Source organism: Cajanus cajan, chromosome 5 (assembly GCF_000230855.2).
Source record: "Cajanus cajan strain Asha chromosome 5, NIPB_CcT2T_4, whole genome shotgun sequence".
Classification (NCBI taxonomy): domain Eukaryota; kingdom Viridiplantae; phylum Streptophyta; class Magnoliopsida; order Fabales; family Fabaceae; genus Cajanus; species Cajanus cajan.
In genome coordinates this window covers 17,239,542-17,260,311 of record NC_138521.1, presented here as the reverse complement: position 1 = coordinate 17,260,311, position 20,770 = coordinate 17,239,542, and the positions used below count along the sequence as shown (strand labels likewise).

Here is a 20,770-nt window from a genome sequence, read left to right as displayed (position 1 = left end):
TGAGCACACACAGTGGTAGCAAATAAAATCCGATAAATACATAAAAGTCACTGTAAGGAAACTGATTGTTTTGCACCAGACTTTTAGTATTAATATTACTGCTTTTATTAAGTAGTGTATTAACTATTAAGGTGTTGAAATTTCATATCAACTTATAAATAGTAGCAAAATAAAACAAACCGAAAAGATGTGCATTAGCATCTTTCAACAGAAGGAAAAACCTGAATAAGCTCACAAATAAACAAATAATTTGAATCATTGTGTATGAAATCATCAAACAGATTTGAATATCTAGTATCTTGACCAGAATTAAACCAGAGTTGGCACAGTTCAAGCATTTTTTCCTCTTTACTAAGACCTCAGATACTTGAAGAGGGAAGCAAAAGTGGCATAACGGGTCTATCTCCTTGGTTCTTTATTCTCCACATCTTTAAGGATTATTCATTAGCATGATACCAATTTAAGGAAGATCGGGATTTTAAACACCAGGGGGAAATAGCAAAGGTATGCATAATTGAGTAATACAATCTTAAATAGAATCAATGTAACCAAAGCATGTTATCCAAAATGATTGGCAAAATGGGGAAAATAAAGTTATTGAGTCAAACAAAACAAAAAAATACACAGGCACAAAGTAAAACAGTTTCTAGCTTAGTAATGTTAAGCCGCAAAATACAAGTTTCCTAAATCTTGAGGGTATTTGAAAAAGGGTACCTATCTCCAGAGAGCAATGGTTGATGGAATATACATGTTGTTAAGAGGGTTAAAAAAACTAGCAACAGACAAGCCTACTGTACCAAGTGCAATCTAAATCGAAATGTGTAACTCGTGCCAACCAACCAATGAGGCGAATGGGTCCAGTGGGGAAATTCTGGTTATCCAAAAGCCACCAACCACCAACGACACCGACAGAACCAGAAACACATTCGTGAGACAAAACTATTTTAAACTTGAAGAGATTCCTCTTTCTCGTTAGGCGAAACGGGAACGTCACCCTCATTGCTTAGAACCTGCACTTGAGGCTCCCCCTGATGGTGTTTCTGGAGCATTACATCGCAGAAAAACTGGGTCAAAACGGCCTCGTAGCCAGGCATTTTGGCGTAGCCAGGGAAATAGTTAATATCAATGATGAGGTAGCGGTTCCCGAATCGAGCGTCCCTTATGACATCGAAGTTGAAGAGATTCAACTTGAGGGCGCGCCTGAGGCCCCTGGCGATGTCGACGACGAAGGCGTTTGGGGGCATCTCGGTGTCGTCCAAATGCATCAACTGGTAATACCCGTCGCTGTCGTTTACAGCGTCGTGGTTGGCCAAGTTGGAGACCTGCGAAAACGACAGAAGGTCCTCCGAAACGCCGAGCGCCTTCTCCTCGGATACGTCGGGGAGCGACTTGCGCTTCACGCACCGCACGTGCTCGCCCACGACGTACACCTTGAAGATGACGCCGCCGTGGTTGACGAACTCCTGAAGCACGATCGGCGGCTTCAGCTTGTTGAGCGCGTCCCGCGTGAACACGAGCGCCATCTTGTGCGACTTCGCGCTGCCGTCGGCGACGAGCGGCTTCGCGATCACCGGAAACTTGAGGCTCTCCCACGCCTGCGGGTCCACCAGCGTGGCCTTGTCGTATATCACAATCTGCTTCGGGATCCCGAAGGTTTCGCTTCGGTCCTCGATTTCGAGCTCCGACACCACCTGCAGCATCGAGATTCGGTTGTGGAGGCGCTCGATCGCTTCCGGCGCGTCCAGGATCACCGCATTAGGGTACCGACTCTGGAACTCTCGGAGCTGGCGCTTCCAATCGTCGCCGTAGAGCTTGTGGAGGACGCAATCGAAGGGGCCCTGATCCGCGAGGGGCTTCTCCGAGTCGACGCGCACGAGTTCCACGCCTCGCGATTTCGCCAGACTCACCAGCGAGTCGCGGATGAAGCTGTTCTGCTTCTTCGGCGCCAGCGCGTATCCTATCACGCCGAATCTCTTCTCCGCCATTGATGTTCGCTCGCTCCTGCCGCGTCCTCGCTGAATCACATTCCCGGCGAGAAACCCTAATTTTGGGGGCGTGGGTTTTGGGGGTGAAATTTTGGTTTGCAGAGGGGAAGAAGGAAGAAGGAAAGAAGGGATGATGATTGAGGAATGAGGAATGAGGAATGAGGATTGATGAGTGAGCGAGAGAAAAGGAGAGAGAGAAGGGGAATGAGGAGGAGGTGGGGGGATATATATAGCTTAGACTAGGGTTAGTGAGAATGAAGGGGAATGATAGGATGACTGGGGGTTGATGGAGAAGGTGGACACGTGGCGCGTTGGTGAAGGATGGCGCTGCTTTGCGAAGCGCGTGTGGAAATGAGGGAGGGTGTAAAGTGACAGCGGATTGAGATTGGGTATGGGGAAAGTCAAAACGTGATAAGATTGGGTGGCTGTTTGGACAGGTTTTCTCTGGAATGGGGATTCAGCTCTCCACCAGAGGAGGACCTTTTGACCTTTTGGTCTTCCGCACTTTCAACTTTCAATGCCAAACAAAATCTCTATTAATTAATACTCTGCTATCATTTCAAACTCTGCTCATCTCCTTTACAATTACAATCACAAACTAATCATTTAAGTTCCTCACATTCAATAAAAAGATTAGTTATATGTATTTGAACGAGGAATTTTAAAAATTTAAGAAATTTAAAATTTTTTAAATTTAAATTATTTTGATTTTAATTTTTATAATTTTTTAAATATTTTATTTGAATAAATCAGGTTAAATTTTTTAAAATTTTAAATTCTTATTTTAGATATGATAATTTGATTTTTATTATTAATAAAATTGATTTTAAATATATATATATATATATATATATATTAAAATTTTAAGATTAAATTTTATAACAATAAATATTATCCATTTTAAAAATATTTAATAGTTTTAAGAATTAATATTAGATAATATTTTATAATTTAAAAAATATTTTTAAATATTTAACAATTAAGAGATAAGAGAGACAAAAGATATATAAGTGATATAAGAAAGTGAGAGCATATCTGAATTTCAAAAACGATTTTCACACCTTATTAATCACTTCATGGACCTTGGCAGGAGATTTGGGAAAGAAAAGCTAAATCTCAAAGTATTGTAGTGTCTAAACAGATAATGACAAGCCAAGGTGACAACTATTAAAGAATTAAAGCACTTGACCTTAATGACATTGGCCAGTCTCTTTGGTAAGTTGACAGAGCATGAACAAAATTTGCATATATTTTAAGAAAATGAACAGTTGGACATGAAAGGAAGAGAAGTCTCTTTAAAGTTGTCAACCTCTAGAAAGGGAAAAGAGATTTTTGAAGATTCAAGCTCTGAAGTCTTGGATTCGAAACAATTCAATCTCATGGTGAGAAATTTCAGCAAATTCTTAAGGAGGAAGAAAAGAACAAGTCAAGGCTTTAAAAGGAACAACAAAAAAGATAAAAGAAATGCCATACAATTCACTTGTTTTGAATGTGGAAAACAAGGACATATAAAAGTTGATTGTCCTATCTACCTTAAGAAATCACAAGAGGCGAAGAAAGGCAAAAAGCAAAACAAAGGAAAGAAAACTTACATAGCATGGGATGATAAAGACATAAGCTCTTCAAGTGAAGTTTCTGAAAATGAAGAAGCTAACTTGTGCTTAATGGCTAGGATAGATCAACAAAACATTGTAAGTAATTATGATTCTGAATCTATTCTGGATTATGATCAATTACAAGAAGATTTCATTCAAGTACATAAAGAAGCATTAAGAGTAGAAGCCTTAAATAGCAAGCTGAAAGAGAAACTTAGTTGGTATGAGAACACATTGATAAAAGTTGAACAAGAGTTAGAAGATTTAAAATTAGAGCATGAAGCTCTTGAAACAATTTATAAATTCAATGAATGCTCATATACAACACCTCCCCCTTTCATAAAAAATGTTTATGAAACTTCCTCTATTTATAAAAAAGAAAATTCTGATTTGAAAACCACATTAACAAGATTCACAAATGGTAAAGCAAACTTAAACATGTTATTAGAAAAACAAAGGTATATCTATAATAAAGTTGGAATAGGATTTAATACAAACAAGAATAGTTTTGAAAAGAAAACCACTAGCTTTGTTAAGAAATACATTAAACCATCCATTACATGCTTTTATTGTTGCAAGAGATGACATACAATTAAAAATTGTTATACAAGGAAATATGGTGTTCCAAGTGGTAAGTACATGTGGATAGCTAAAAGCCAAGGGCTAAGTACTAACATGCAAGGACCCACAACACATGGGTACCTAAATCTAATTTTTTAATGTTGTTGTAAGAATGCTTGAGAGCCAAAAGTTTGATGTGGTATTTGGATAGTGGCTACTCAAAGCATATGATTGGAGATCCTAAGTTCTCAAGCCTCAAGATGAAGCATGAAAGCTATGTGACTTATGGGGACAACAATAAAGGAAAAATACTTGGTTGTGGTAATGTTGGTAACACCTTTACTCTAATTGAAAATGTATTACTTGTTGAAGAACTAAAACATAATTTGTTGAGTATAAGTTAGTTATGTGATAAAGGTTTTAAAATTGAATTTGACAATAATTGTTTAATAAGTGATAAGTCAAAAAATGAAATCAAATCCATAGGTAAAAGAATAGATAACATTTATATGCTTGATTTAAACTTTGCATCTGCACACACACATTAAATGTTTGTTGTAAAAAGAAGAAAATACATGGTTATGGCATAGGAGGGCTACACACATACACCTGAATCACTTAAACAAACTTTTGAGAAAAGAGTTAGTAATAAGACTTTCCAAACTCAAGTTCTATAAGGACAAACTATGTTATGCTTGTCGAAAAGGAAAACAAGTAAAGGCTAGTTTTAAAAGTGAAAACATTGTTTCAACCTCAAGGCCTTTGCAATTAATTCACATGGACTTATTTGGATGTTCTAGAACCATGAGTATATATAGATGGCAACTATTATGGTTTAGTAATGGTTGGTGATTACTCTATATTCACTTGGGTTGTGCTTTTAGCCTCAAAGAGTGATGCATTTAAAACTTTTAAGAAATTCATTAAAGTAGTTCAAAATGATACAAACACTAAAGTTGTTTCCATAAAAAGTGATCATGGTGGAGAATTTCAAAATGAATTATTTCAAAAGTGTTGTGAAAAGCATGGCATAGATCATAATTTTTCGGCTCCTAGAACCCTCCAACAAAATGGAGTAGTTGAAAGAAAAAATCGATCATTGGAAAAGTTGGCTATAACAATATTGAATGAGAACAATTTGTCAAAGTATTTTTGGACTGATGCTATAAATACTACATGTCATGTTTTAAATAGAGTGTTAATAAGACCAATTTTGAAAAAGACTCCATATGAACTCTTTCAAGGAAGAAAACCTAATGATGTGCTTCCACTAGGATGCACATAGGAGGAACTTCAAGTCTCCACGGATCCTTGGAAGAGGCGTCAAGGATTGAAGCTCCAAGGAGACTCAAGGTGGCCAAAGCTTGCTTCTAGTTAAGTTCCAAGGAAGAAAGGTGACCTAGCTCTACAAAGAGAAGCACTCAAGGAGGGTAGAGAAGGTGACCAAAGTGACTTTCGGAGGGAGAGGTTTCAAGTGAAGAAATCTCATTCAATTAATCCAAAAGTGACTACATAGCTCAGCCATAGGGAATTTATAGGGAAAATTAGGTTAAGGTGACCTTGGGTTAGCCTAGGGTTAAGTAGAACCAAGGTAAGGTTCACTTAACCTTAGGCGCCCAAAATTTGAATTCAAAATTCAAATTTTGGTGCCTAAATCCGGATCACCCATGTGCTAGCTCATTTGGCATGTAATTAAGAAGCCATTTGAGTTACATTTCGGATCACACCATGTGCATGTGTTGCACATGGACGAAATGCACACCAAATGTGTTTCTAATTACATGCTAATGTAACTTCACATGTAACCTAAATAACCCTAAATTCACATGACCTCTAAATGTATATCCTACACTACATGGCCGGAAATACAAGGCCTAAAAGAAAATACAAGGCACTAAGGCCCAAATCCTATACTACCCTAAGCTACTTGGGCTTGGGCTAAAGCCCAACAAAATAAGGTGGTGGACTTTCCTTGGACTTGGGCCCACTCTTCATGCATCATCCTTGCCATAGCCCTAGTAGTTGGGCCCTTAGCCCATGGGCCTCCTCCATCATCCCCTCCCTCTTGAAGAGGATTTGTCCTCAAATCCAAAGCATCCTCCTCTTGGGTAGCTAGTCCTGTAAAAAGAGACAAATCAGAAACATTGAAACTAGAACTAACACCATACTCAGAAGGGAGATCTAGGACATAGGCATTATTATTGATTTTCTTAAGGATTTGGAAAGGACCATCCCCTCTAGGACTAAGTTTTGACTTTCTTTTGGAAGGAAACCTATCCTTCCTAAGGTGTAGCCAAACCCAGTCACCTTCTTTGAAGATAACCTCTTTCCTACCCTTATTATTATATTTTTGGTATTTTTCTGTTTGGGATTGAATATGATCTCTAACCCTCTCATGTAATTTCTTGACAAACTCAGCCCTAGATGTCCCTTCTTTATGAATAAAGGAAGCAACATCTGGTAGGGGTAATAAATCTAATGGAGTAAGAGGATTAAAGCCATAAAAAATCTCAAAAGGAGACATGTTAGTGGTCTTGTGAACCACTCTATTATAGGCAAACTCCACATGAGGGAGATAGTCATCCCATGACTTTTTATTGCCCTTGAGGATTGCCCTCAACATAGTCCCTAGAGACCTATTTACTACCTCAGTTTGCCCATCAGTTTGGGGATGACTGTCGCCACCCGCCGAAACGGACATTGGCATTCGCGACGATGGTTGGACTCTTTTTAAGTTTTGAAAGATGATGGTTTGTTAGAACGACTTATTCTCAAACTGAGACCTCATCGAGCTAACAATTTTATTTAAATGACTCTCACCAATCCATGTTAATCCCAAGCGGGACCCTCCATGGATTAGTGGTTTTCGCAAAAAGAAGGGGTTCTTGGAGTCGCCACCAATGTTTTACTCAAAACATTGGAAAAAGATATAAGGCAATTGATTTTCGCAAATCAACTTCGGCCGTTACAACCAGAGTTGGGTAAGGGAGTCGGTTACGTGTGAGGAAGGTGTTAGCACCCCACAACGCCCCTTTCGGGTTCCCTATGACAGATTATTTCATAAATAATAGCGTAAAGTTACTAAATTACCCCCATTTATTAGAAACGATTATAAGTAAAATATTTACATGATGAAAGCTCTAAACATGCAATGCAACAATCAAAAAGCAGTAAAAGAAAGGATTTGGAAAGAAACCTTCGAAGCGGGCTTTTATATATTCAAAACGAAGTTTAGGAGGCTTTTTGGCGCTCCTTCCCACTACACGTCCGCTCGCTCCTTTCCCTAAAGATAATTTTTACTATAGAAATCAAAGAGATTTCCCTTCGACTTGTTCGAGTCTCAAGCTAATGGCTCATGACTCAAGAACTTCGTCGGATTGGCTCTCGGAGAGACTTCTAGGGCAGAGAATAGCTCAAAAACCCAAGAATACTCAACACGAGGGTCCAGAAGTGTGGAAAAAGTGTGGGAGGACGTGCCAATGACGTCCTATTTATAGGATTGAGGCGCAATACAGCCTGGGAGGTCAATACGGCCAAAAACTTCAGTACGGCCGTATTGATTTCACTACGGCCCGTACTGAGTTTTTGAACTACAGTACGGCCGTATTGAATTTGGTACGGCCGTACTGAAGTTCAAAAACTTCAGTACGGCCGTATTGATTTCACTACGGCCGTATTGTAGTTCAAATGGCTCAGTACGGCCGTACTGAACCTCTAGGAGGGTGTATTGAGCTCCAATCCTCGCACACCCTTATTCTAAGCTACTCTAAGACTTCTAGACCTACAAAGAATCATCCTAGGGTCTTCCAGGAGTCCTTCCGGCTGACTTTCCTTCGGTCTTCGAGAGTCCTTGAGTCTTATTTCCGACCCGGACAATTTTAGGGGTCTACAGCTGCCCCCCTTTACTTAGTCGAACGGCTTTTTGGTGTACCGATTGACAAGTAAAGGAGTTGACCCAATTGTCCGGGGAGTAAGCCATCCTTCCGACTTGTAGTGTCTTCCGGTGGGAAAATTGTTGAGTGGCCTCTCCAGGTTGAGTATTAGTCGTCGCCTCTCCAGGCTCGTGCATACCTCGGTGTTTCTGACAACCCCGGGTAGCGTGAGTTTGCCCTCTCCAGGGTCTACATGCCTCCGTGTTTCTGACGACGTTGGCAGCTGCATACCTCCGTGTTTCTGATGACGTCGGTAGCTGAGTATTGGTCGTCGCCTCTCCAGGCTCGTGCATACCTCGGTGTTTCTGACAACCTCGGTAGCGTGAGTTTGCCCTCTCCAGGGTGAGTATTAGTTGTCGCCTCTCCAGGCTCGTGCATACCTCGGTGTTTCTGACAACCTCGGTAGCGTGAGTTTGCCCTCTCTAGGGTCTGCATGCCTCCGTGTTTCTGACGACGTTGGCAGCTGCATACCTCTGTGTTTCTGACGACGTCAGTAGTTGAGTATTGGTCGTCGCCTCTCCAGGCTCGTGCATACCTCGGTGTTTCTGACAACCTCGGTAGCTGCATACCTCCGTGTTTCTGACGACAGGGTAGCTGAGTATTAGTCGTCGCCTCTCCAGGCTCGTGCATACCTCGGTGTTTCTGACAACCTCGGTAGCTGCATACCTCCGTGTTTCTGACGACGGGGTAGCTGAGTATTAGTCGTCGCCTCTCCAGGCTCGTGCATACCTCGGTGTTTCTGACGACCTCGGTAGCGTGAGTTTGCCCTCTCCAGGGTCTGCGGTTTGCCCTCCCCAGGGTTGCATACCTCCGTGCTTCTGGTCACTTTGGTAGCGTGAGTTTGCCCTCTCCAGGGATTTATGATGATTTTGTCTCCACAGTCCACGATGCTGCTTCGACGGTTGTTTTTGATTTTGGTGCCGCTGAGGGCTGGATAACGCAGGGATCCGTCTAGGGGATGTGCAGTTACTCATAGGTTCTTGTGTCCCAACTTTCCATTGCGTAGTTGGTGCCCACTGGGGAAATTCTGGTTCCTTAGGGATGCAGACACAAAGATGCTCTTTCTGAGGTGAGCGATGCCTTATGATTGGCTGACGTCCTTTCGACGTTGGTGGAGTATCCCGGTTATCCTTATTCGGGTGACTCTTTTGATTTTCTGGTTTTGTTGCCTCTGCGTAGGCTGTTATCCTGGGGGATTCTGTTGTGATGATTTTGTCTCCACAGTCCACGATACTGCTTCGACGGTTGTTTTTGATTTTGGTGCCGCTGAGGGCTGGATAGCGCAGGGATCCGTCTAGGGGATGTGCAGTTACTCATAGGTTCTTGTGTCCCAACTTTCCATTGCGTAGTTGGTGTCCACTGGGAAATTCTGATTCCTTGGGGATGCAGACACAAAGATGCTCTTCCTGAGGTGAGCGATGCCTTATGATTGGCTGACGTCCTTTCGACGTTGGTGGAGTATCCCGGTTATCCTTATTCGGGTGACTCTTTTGATTTTCTGGTTTTGTTGCCTCTGCGTAGGCTGTTATCCTGGGGGATTCTGTTGTGATGATTTTGTCTCCACAGTCCACGATACTGCTTCGACGGTTGTTTTTGATTTTGGTGCCGCTGAGGGCTGGATAGCGCAGGGATCCGTCTAGGGGATGTGCAGTTACTCATAGGTTCTTGTGTCCCAACTTTCCATTGCGTAGTTGGTGTCCACTGGGAAATTCTGATTCCTTGGGGATGCAGACACAAAGATGCTCTTCCTGAGGTGAGCGATGCCTTATGATTGGCTGACGTCCTTTCGACGTTGGTGGAGTATCCCAGTTATCCTTATTCGGGTGAATTTTTGATTTTTGGTTTTGTTGCCTCTGCGTAGGCTGTTATCCGCTGGGGGATTCTGTCGTATGATTTTGATTGGCCTCTTCTGTTAGGCGGATTATCTTGACGTTCGGTGTTTGGTTGAATACCGAATTCCGCTTGGGGAATGGGTATTGATCTTTTTGGATTTTCCTTTTTTTGGAGGAGTGCCTCTGAGTAGGCGAATGGGGATTGAGGATCTTATGTATCCCAGAGTATTATTTAGAAAGCCTCTGCAGGCTTAGCTTCACTCGTCGCTCGAGTTGGAAAGCTATCTTCCACTGAGGAAGTCTGAGTCTTTTGACTCGGATATTTTGTTTGGATGATCATGCTTCCATTGGGGAATCTTGCTGATCTTGCTCTGATAGCTTTCACTGGGAATTCGGCCCAAGAGTGCAAGCTGAGATGTCTCTGGGGAGTATTATTTCGGCAAGCCTCTCCAGGCTCAGTTATTCTGTCCGATTGTTGGATTTTCTGAATTTTTGCCTTTTTTGTCGATTTTCGGCTTTTTCTGTTGGCTGCTGTCATACACAACAAATTTTTCCTATTTTCTATTTTATGCGACTGCCTCATGATAAGGTCTTTGAATGTGCAACTAATGTGGTGGACGTTATGGCCAATACGGCCGTATTCATTTCAGTACGCCCGTATTGAGTTGAAAATTTGTTCATAACCCTAATTTTAGTACGGGCGTACTGAACATGGTACGAGCGCATTGTTTTTTCTGAAGTTCATTTTTTTTTTTTCAATAAACAGAGAATAAGTGATCTTCCAGTACACCTATCATCTGTATGCATGTATGCGGTATGATGCACCTAATTCTATTTGATTTATTTTTCAAAAGAATTAATCGATGCGTTTCTTTGCTTGGATTTTTGCGATTCCTCTAGACGGGCTGTGCGCTGCCGATTTCTGTAACCGAGGAATGATGCGTGTTATATCGAGATTGGTGTCATCAACCCAGTGATCCTTCCCTTCCTTTAGAAGACGTATCAACCCTCCTATTGACCACTATATCTCCATGTTCCACTAGATTATTCTAAAATCGTTTGGGACAAGAGAAAAGAAAGGAAACATATTTTTGTTCAAAAGTTTGTGTTTTAGAGGGGATTATTTATTGTTTTGAAAACGGTTTTTGTAAGAATGGCTGGCCAAGGTAGGCTCATGTGTTTAGGCTTGTTTGATTAAACACTTATGAAGTTAATAAAGTCTTGTTATTGACGTTGTGATTCGACAACTTAGATAGTTTCCCTTGAACCTTTCTTTTTGAATTCAGCTCATGGTACCATCACGGATTTCTTTTGCTTTTTGATTGTCCTTATTTTTGCCTAAAACACCCCTTTGTGGCGTCTCAGCGGACCTTTGTTTTTGTTCATTTTTGCAACCCTAATTTTTGCCTAGGTCACCCTTTCGTGGGATTCCTAGCGGGTTCTTTGCTCTTATTTTTGCGCAGCCCCCTTTTTGGGTTTCCTGCCGAGCTTTTTTGTTTTTATGATTTTTGTTTTTAAAGGATTTCTTTTTTATCCATGATGGCACTTGTCGAGGCCAAGGAATGGTGCTCCAAGTTGTCATACACACTTCCACATAAAAATGATGCGGGTTTATTGTTATTAAGACAATTTTAACCTCATTCATGCTTATTCAAACAGGGTTAAAATAATGTGGTCTAGAAATTTATTGCAAGCAAGAAAAGAAGCAATAAGAAATAATAAAGAACGATTTTATTATAATTCTAGCGGAAACATGTGCCCTATCGAGGCTCGGGGGTCGGGCTGTCCCCGAGGAGTAATCTCTAACAGTCATCAGGTATATACATCCCTATCGGAAGGAGAAGAGCACTTGATGACGACGACCGGCCTTGACGCTTGTGAACCGGCCTTCCTAAAGATCTGGCTTAAAGAACGTCGAGAAGGATCTTGGTTCCTCTTCGTCCTTTGATCTTTATTAGGGTTGTATCCTAACCCTTGTTTCCCCGGATTATCCTTAATAATGGGTAGCTCGGGAATTCCTTGGGAATCCTTGCCAAGTCCTTGTCCAGGCAAGTATCCGTTCTTGGTAAGCATGTAGGCTACCTTCTGATGGAGGACCATCCATGGTACTTCATGTGAAACCCATCACATGGTCCAATGCTATGACTAATTTTGAGTAGTGTAGGATTTATTTGGTTTATTCCAATTTTACCCTTGTATTTTGGGGTATTTTAGTCATAGGATTTATTTTCTTTGTATTTCCTATTTTACCCTTGTATTATGGGGTGCTTTAGATGATTAGGGTTTTTATTTTGGGCTAGGGTATTCCATTAGGAGGTGACGCCTATTTTGGTGGTTTTTGGATCTATTTTTGGTGTTAGAAAGGCTTAGGCCCAAGTGGAGGGCAAAGGTTGCATGGACTTATCATGCACCTAGTTGTAGCCAATCTAACCCCTTAGATTCCATCCTTGGCCACCAAGTAGCATCTAGGGTTCATTTGGCATTGCATTTGGAGTGCATTTGCCTTGTGAATTTCGGCCATGCATTGCTCCAAATGCAACCCTAGATGCCTCCCCTCCTATAAATACCCAACACCCCACCACTTGTAAATACTTTGGATTATATGAATTTGAGAGAGCATTTTTGCCTCAAATCCTTTCCTTAGTCCCTAGGTTAGTTCGGCTAGCCTCCTCCTATCTCCACCCTTGGAGAGTAGGAAACCTAGAGTGGCCTCCACCTACCTTGGAGTGAGCCAACTTTGAGCACCCAAACACCTCCACCCTAAGTGCTTCCGCCCAAACACCATCATCTCACGCCAACCCCCTTTCCTTCACCATATATCCTCCTTTTTGTCCACCTTGTTGAACCTAGATCAAGGGCAAGGCTTCCTCTCCTTCATCTCTACGTCATTCCATGGAGAAGGAACCCATCAAGTGGTATCAAGAGCCAAGGTTCTACAAGGGTAACATCTAATCCTTTTGAGTCTCTTTGAGTCTTTTTTAGTCTTTTTGCTTTCGGTCACTTCCCTTCTCCTTGCTTTCTTTGTGTGGCCGAATAGCTTTAGGGTTCACACCTTGTTCTTTGTGAGCCTTCCATGCAATTTTAGGTTTCCATGATTAGGTTTTGCCATGATTTTCATTTTCTTGAGTTTCACATGAACATGATGAACATGCTTTTTGATTTTTGAATCCACCTATAGTTTTGTCATTTTTTGTTTCCTATATTTTTGTCTACATAAATTCCATGTATGTACCAAACACTTTGCATGAAACAAATCAACAAAATATGCCATTTTGCATTACATAGTGGGCGTGCCATACATGAACCATCTAGGAGTCATTCATGCATGCTATTTAGTTCTAGCATGTTCTAAGTGATTTTTGTCATCCATGTGTAAATGCCTTCTTGCACATGCATTGCCACCCCACTTCCTTGCATTTCTCACTTGATTTAGTCTATTGTATGCCTAATGAAACCCTAAAAGAATCTAAGAGGTGTGCTGAATTTTTTGTGCAAAACTACTTGTCCAAAATAGTACAAAACCAATTCCACTAAAAAGATTCCCTTTGGACCTCTAAATTCACGCCACTTGTCATCACCTCCTCTCCTAAAAGTTTAACCTAATTTTTGACCATCCACAAGTGCAAAACCTAAGCAACAATTGGGCTTAATTTAACAAAAAAAATTTCGGACCCAAGACATATAAAAGAAAGAATGCCGTGAGCAACAAAGAAAAAGACTAGAACAAAAAAAATTCTTGGACCAAAAAGGACTTGTTGCTAGACTTGTGGACTTGGACAATTACCTATGCATTTGGGAGTTGGACTTATGACATTTTGACCTTAATTTGGGACCTTACCTTTGGCTGGACCGAAACATATAAAGGACTTAATCAAGTGAGCTTAAACACTTATTCATTCTAGTACTTTTCTAGGATTATTCTCTTTGTGTGCTTCCTTTCTTTGATTGAGTCTTAATTTTTAGCTTGTCTTTCTTGGCCTCTTTTGTTTTGTATTCATCAAATTCTCTTTGAGTTTAGCCTTTCTTAATTGTGCTTTTCAGTTTTTATTTCTTGGACTCTTGCTTTGGGTTGGTTTTAATTTCATTGTAGGTCAAAACCCACTCTAGTCATTTTTCACACCTTTGGTGGATTTGAGTGGAGGGGTGAACCGAATCCAAGCCTAGCCTTTGGAGGGACTTACACCACACATAAAGGAGTGAACAAACACTTGGAGAGGTCTAACACGTTTGTTCATTGTGAAGGAACCCATTTGGAGGAGTTTGAAGACTTGAATCTTTGTTTTACTTGATTTTTGCTTAAATTTTCTCTCTCGGCCTCTTTGTGTTTTTGGCCTTAGCTTCTTTATTTTGGTTTGTAATTTGGCCATTATTAAACCTCTTCAACTTGGTTTTAGTTCGTGTAGTTGAAGGTGATTTGAAAACCTTCACCTAGGACCTCGACTAGAACATGTTTTAAGTGCTTTCCTTTTGCATGTTTTAAAGCTTTTAGTAGTATAATTGCTTAGGACTTTATCTTTGTGCAATTACGTTTAGAAGGCTTGTTTTGCCTACTAGGGGTAACGTGCACACACTCACTTATTTCTTGTGCTAATTGTTTTGTAAGAAAAGTAGCAAAAGGCTTAGTGATTTTTACTTGATAGGGCTTGGTTATTAAGTGATTCATTGTAGTCCACCTCCCCTTGAAAGTTCACTTTGTGCACTTAGGCCTTTCCTACCTATCTTGCACCTTGAAAACCTTTTTGTGAAAACCTTTTATCACTCATTCTTTGTGAAAACCATTTTCAATCCCTTTTTGAAAACAATTTGTGAAAACCTTTTTCTTGATCAAAGATGAGTGATCATTCTAGTGTCCATGGTCATAATTCTCGTAGCACTAGGTCTAGTGTTAGGGATGAACTTAGGGAATTGAAAGAGTACCTAAGAAAAAAAGAAGAGGAAAATATAAAAAGAGAAGAAGAATTAAGAAGAAAAGAAAAAGAGTTTGAAAGAAACAATGAGGAAATAAAAAGATTACTTGAAAGATTAGTTGTGGGAGGAGAGGCTAGTGGTTCAAGACCAAAAGTCACTTCTCCTCAACCCTCAAGAGGAAAGGGGCACATGTATGCAAGTGCTCATGAGGAGGAAGGGCATCATACCCAACCTCCAAGTGATATCTTCTTTAGTAGTCATCACAATGATGATTACTATCAAAGACCCCCAAGGCATCATAGAAATAGGGAGTTTTCCAATAGGGAACCCAACATCAATCTTCCCTCATTTCATGGCAAAGATAATGTTGAAACTTATCTAGATTGGGAAATGAAAGTGGAGCAACTTTTCTCTTGCCATGGAATAAGTGAGGATAGAAAGGTTTCTTTAGCAACCCTTAGCTTCCAAGGGCATGCTATGTATTGGTGGACCTCCTTAGAAAAAGAAAGGAGAATAAATCATGAGCCCCCAATCCAATATTGGAATGAGCTCCGTAGTGCCTTAAGAAGGAGGCATATTCCTCCATACTATGACCGAGAGCTTATGGATAAGCTTCAAAGATTGAAACAAGGGTCCTCTAGTGTGGAAGAATATAGGCAATCTATGGAGTTGCTAATGATGAGGGCTGGGATTAGGGAGGAAGAGAGGACCACAATCTCTAGATTTCAAAGTGGTCTTAATCTTGAGATAAGAGACAAAGTTGAACTTTTACCTTATAGGGATTTAAACGAACTAGTTCAACTTTGTTCAAGAGTGGAGCATCAACTTACAAGAAAAACTTTTCGAAAAGAATCCACTCCCTCTTATTCCAAGAATTTTAAGAAGGAGGGCCACTCTTCCCTACCTTATCCCAAAGAAGAAAAAGAAAAAGGAAAAGAAAAAGAAAATTCATCTTTTAAAGCACCTTCCAAAGAGTCTAAGTCAAGTGAAATCAAGTGCTTTAAGTGTCTTGGAAGAGGACATATTGCTTCTCAATGTCCTACAAAGAAAACCATGGTTTTAAAAACCCAAGATCACTATAGTAGCCTTGATGAAGCTACTTCATCTTCCTCTAGTGAAGAAGAAGCCATAGATTCCGAGGAAGAAATTTTACCTTGTGAAGGAGACCTATTGTTGGTTAGAAGGCTCCTTAACAATCAATCTAGTGAAATTGATCAATCACAAAGAGAGAACTTGTTTCAAACAAAATGCAAGGTCTTAGAAAGTACTTGTTCTCTCATTGTCGATAGTGGGTCTACTTCTAATTGTTGTAGTACTAGATTGGTTGATAAGCTAGCCTTAACTACAAAACCTCATCCTAAACCTTACAAAATGCAATGGATCAATGAGGAAAGAGGTGTTGTAGTCAACCAACAAGCAAGCATACCAATCTCTATTGGCAACTATAAAGAAAATGTTTTGTGTGACATAGTGCCATTAGAGGTTAGTCATGTCTTGCTTGGGAGGCCATGGCAATTTGACAAGCACATAATCCATGATGGCCTCACCAATAAAATAAGTTTCCAACACTTAGGTAAGAAGTTTGTGTGGTGTCCTCTATCACCCTCTCAAGTGAATGAGGACCAACTCAAACTAAAGGCTAAGAAAGATGATGAAGAGAAAAGCAAAAACAAAAACAAAAAGAAAAGAAAAGAAAAAAAGAATTTTTCCTTTGAAGAAAAAGGGCTAGGTTCAAGTGAACCTTAACCCTTGTGCCATCCTCTTTTCTTTGGTGCCAAAGAAAGATGGCAATGGAGGATGAGCACCTTTTTAAAAGCCATCATTGAATAAAAGGCACCCAATCCTAAGTTAGATGATTTGGTGAATGAATTGCATGGGTCAATAAATTTTAAATGGTGATGCCTCTTTGGCTCTTCCCTTTTGCCCTAAGCACCTTCATTCAACAAATTATGTACTTAAGGATTGCATAGTTAAGTTTTAATATTTTACTCCCCTAATTGTGGTTTCACTTCTTTTGAAGGATCAATGGAATGGAAGAACTTGAAGATTTGTGGTCAAATCCTTCTCAAGAAGGAGGGTATGATGGAGGACCATCCATGGTACTTCATGTGAAACCCATCACATGGTCCAATGCTATGACTAATTTTGAGTAGTGTAGGATTTATTTGGTTTATTCCAATTTTACCCTTGTATTTTGGGGTATTTTAGTCATAGGATTTATTTTCTTTGTATTTCCTATTTTACCCTTGTATTATGGGGTGCTTTAGATGATTAGGGTTTTTATTTTGGGCTAGGGTATTCCATTAGGAGGTGACGCCTATTTTGGTGGTTTTTGGATCTATTTTTGGTGTTAGAAAGGCTTAGGCCCAAGTGGAGGGCAAAGGTTGCATGGACTTATCATGCACCTAGTTGTAGCCAATCTAACCCCTTAGATTCCATCCTTGGCCACCAAGTAGCATCTAGGGTTCATTTGGCATTGCATTTGGAGTGCATTTGCCTTGTGAATTTCGGCCATGCATTGCTCCAAATGCAACCCTAGATGCCTCCCCTCCTATAAATACCCAACACCCCACCACTTGTAAATACTTTGGATTATATGAATTTGAGAGAGCATTTTTGCCTCAAATCCTTTCCTTAGTCCCTAGGTTAGTTCGGCTAGCCTCCTCCTATCTCCACCCTTGGAGAGTAGGAAACCTAGAGTGGCCTCCACCTACCTTGGAGTGAGCCAACTTTGAGCACCCAAACACCTCCACCCTAAGTGCTTCCGCCCAAACACCATCATCTCACGCCAACCCCCTTTCCTTCACCATATATCCTCCTTTTTGTCCACCTTGTTGAACCTAGATCAAGGGCAAGGCTTCCTCTCCTTCATCTCTACGTCATTCCATGGAGAAGGAACCCATCACCTTCTTCATTTCTCGGGGAAACGTTTCGACATTGGCGATCTCCAATGCTTGGAAGGCGGTCTCTAGAGCTTCCTCTGCTGCATCCACGTAAGGTATGGCAGATGGCTTGCTGATGAGTATGTGATCTTCAGCTTGTACGGTCACCAGCTTGTCACCCACTATGAATTTGAATTTCTGGTGGAGCGTAGAGGGAACAGCTTTCGCATCATGAATCCAAGGTCGGCCGAGGAGACAGCTGTATGCAGGAGTAATGTCCATCACTTGAAATTTGACATTAAAGATGGTGGGTCCAATTTGGATTGGAAGATTAATTTCTCCCACTACTTCTCTTTTAGAACCGTCGAAAGCTCGGATGATCATGTTGCTCGGGCGCATTTGGATTCCCTTGATTGCCACTTGATCAAACGTTCTTTTTGGCATCACATTCAAGGAAGATCCGTTATCCACCAAGACTTTAGCGATGTGGTATTCCTTGCACTTTACAGAGATGTGCAAGGGCTTGTTGTGATTCGGTCCCTCAGCGGGGATTTCTTCATCGGTGAAAGTGAGGTGATCATTAGCCGTGATGTGACTAACAATCCCCTCAAACTTGTCTTGGGAGATAGTGTGCGACACGTATGCCTCGTTCAAGACTTTCAACAGAGCTTGTCGATGCGGTTCGGAGCTTAGGATCAACGACAATAGAGTAATCTTTGCTGGCGTCCTATGAAGTTGATCCACGATGGAGTACTCGCTCTGTCAGATATATTTTAACAGCTCATCAGTCTCCTCCTCGGATTCTTTATTTTCCTCGGTTCTCTTTTTTTCTTTTTCCTTTCTTTTATTCTTGGGAGCTTTATCATGAAGATCTTCGGGAGTGTAGATCCTGCCACTCCTAGTCATGCCCCCAAGTCCAGCGATGTTAGAGATATCGCTGTCGGCAGAAGAATGGATGTCGTATATCCATGGCACAGCCTTATTCGATTCGTAGGGAAAAGGTCTTGGAGCAGTGATCCTTAACGGTGTCGGACCTTCCCCTTTATTTGTCTTGATTACCAACAACGGAGTTGATGTGCGTTCGCTTGGCGCGGTTGTTGGCTTACACTTAATAACAAACGGCGTGCGATCCATTCTGAACATACGCATCGATTAATCCTTTCTTTTTATTAATGTTATTAATGAATTACTAGGAGAGATGTATGCAATGCACTCCCCTAGATCCCTCCATGATCTTCAATAAGAATGCATGATGTGAGATGATGGCGTTGAATATGCATGCATTGTGTTTATTCAACTAAGCATTATCATGTTTTCAGGATGCTCCTAAGATGATGCATGATATTGCTTGGTTTGGATAAATAATTAATTATTTTTTTTTTGGGTATTTTGTTTTTTGTATTTTTTTGGGTGAAAAGGGAAACTACCTATATGAATGTGATGAAGGTAGATGTTAACACCATGTAATGGAAGATTCTTATTCCCATTTATTCTTATTTTAAAAGGGGAATGTTGTATGTTTAAAGAATGCAATGTATGCTCAAACAATGTCACATAAACAATGCACAAACAATTCACTCATCCACGAACAGTCACGAGCGAATCACGAGGTAGGGGTATCCTGCAGAAAAGTGCATATTCAAGGAGGTTCTAACTGTTCTCACCGGTCTAAGGCCCCCAAGGTGCCCCCATTATAGGGACCCAATCCCTCTCGTCGTAAGTCGATGGAAAGCTCCAACGCACTGTCGGACTTGAGTTCATGGTTTTCACCTTGAGTGATGCTTTCCGACAACGGTCTACGGGCACCTATAGACCCATTCGACAACCGGCCGTACTAACATCCACTCCCTATGGCTTTCCACTCATGCCCCCGGGTATAGAGGGAACTGTTGTGTACAAAGGTTCGTGTGCAGTTTATATTTCAAACGATTGCGGAAATTTAAACATCCAACAGTTATTAAAGACAACTAGGTAAAACATGTTATCATACAAGTGAGGGGTAACGAAGTAATTTTAAACTATTATTTTAGAAATAATCCATCACTAAATGGGACTGACTCTCGAGGCTTCCCCAGTGGAGTCGCCATCTGTCGCCACCCGCCGAAACGGACATTGGCATTCGCGACGATGGTTGGACTCTTTTTAAGTTTTGAAAGATGATGGTTTGTTAGAACGACTTATTCTCAAACTGAGACCTCATCGAGCTAACAATTTTATTTAAATGACTCTCACCAATCCATGTTAATCCCAAGCGGGACCCTCCATGGATTAGTGGTTTTCGAAAAAAGAAGGGGTTCTTGGAGTCGCCACCAATGTTTTACTCAAAACATTGGAAAAAGATATAAGGCAATTGATTTTCGCAAATCAACTTCGGCCGTTACAACCAGAGTTGGGTAAGGGAGTCGGTTACGTGTGAGGAAGGTGTTAGCACCCCACAACGCCCCTTTCGGGTTCCCTATGACAGATTATTTCATAAATAATAGCGTAAAGTTACTAAATTACCCCCATTTATTAGAAACGATTATAAGTAAAATATTTACATGATGAAAGCTCTAAACATGCAATGCAAAAATCAAAAAGCAGTAAAAGAAAGGATTTGAAAAGAAACCTTCGAAGCGGGCTTTTATATATTCAAAACGAAGCTTAGGAGGCTTTTTGGCGCTCCTTCCCACTACACGTCCGCTCGCTCCTTTCCCTAAAGATAATTTTTACTATAGAAATCAAAGAGATTTCCCTTCGACTTGTTCGAGTCTCAAGCTAATGGCTCATGACTTAAGAACTTCGTCGGATTGGCTCTCGGAGAGACTTCTAGGGCAGAGAATAGCTCAAAAACCCAAGAATACTCAGCACGAGGGTCCAGAAGTGTGGAAAAAGTGTGGGAGGACGTGCCAATGACGTCCTATTTATAGGATTGAGGCGCAATACGGCCTGGGAGGTCAATACGGCCCGTACTGAGTTTTTGAACTACAGTACGGCCGTATTGAATTTGGTACGGCCGTACTGAAGTTCAAAAACTTCAGTACGGCCGTATTGATTTCACTACGGCCCGTACTGAGTTTTTGAACTACAGTACGG

General features: G+C 41.0%; 1 protein-coding gene across 1 annotated transcript; it reads right to left on the bottom strand.

Annotated features, from left to right (window-relative positions):
* Positions 1–571: 571 nt before the first annotated feature.
* LOC109810819 (inositol-tetrakisphosphate 1-kinase 1) lies at positions 572–2,311 on the bottom strand. Its single transcript, XM_020374387.3, has one exon. It carries the CDS (start codon positions 1,983–1,985, stop codon positions 945–947), a length of 1,041 nt encoding a protein of 346 aa, XP_020229976.1. The 5' UTR covers positions 1,986–2,311; the 3' UTR covers positions 572–944.
* Positions 2,312–20,770: the final 18,459 nt, after the last annotated feature.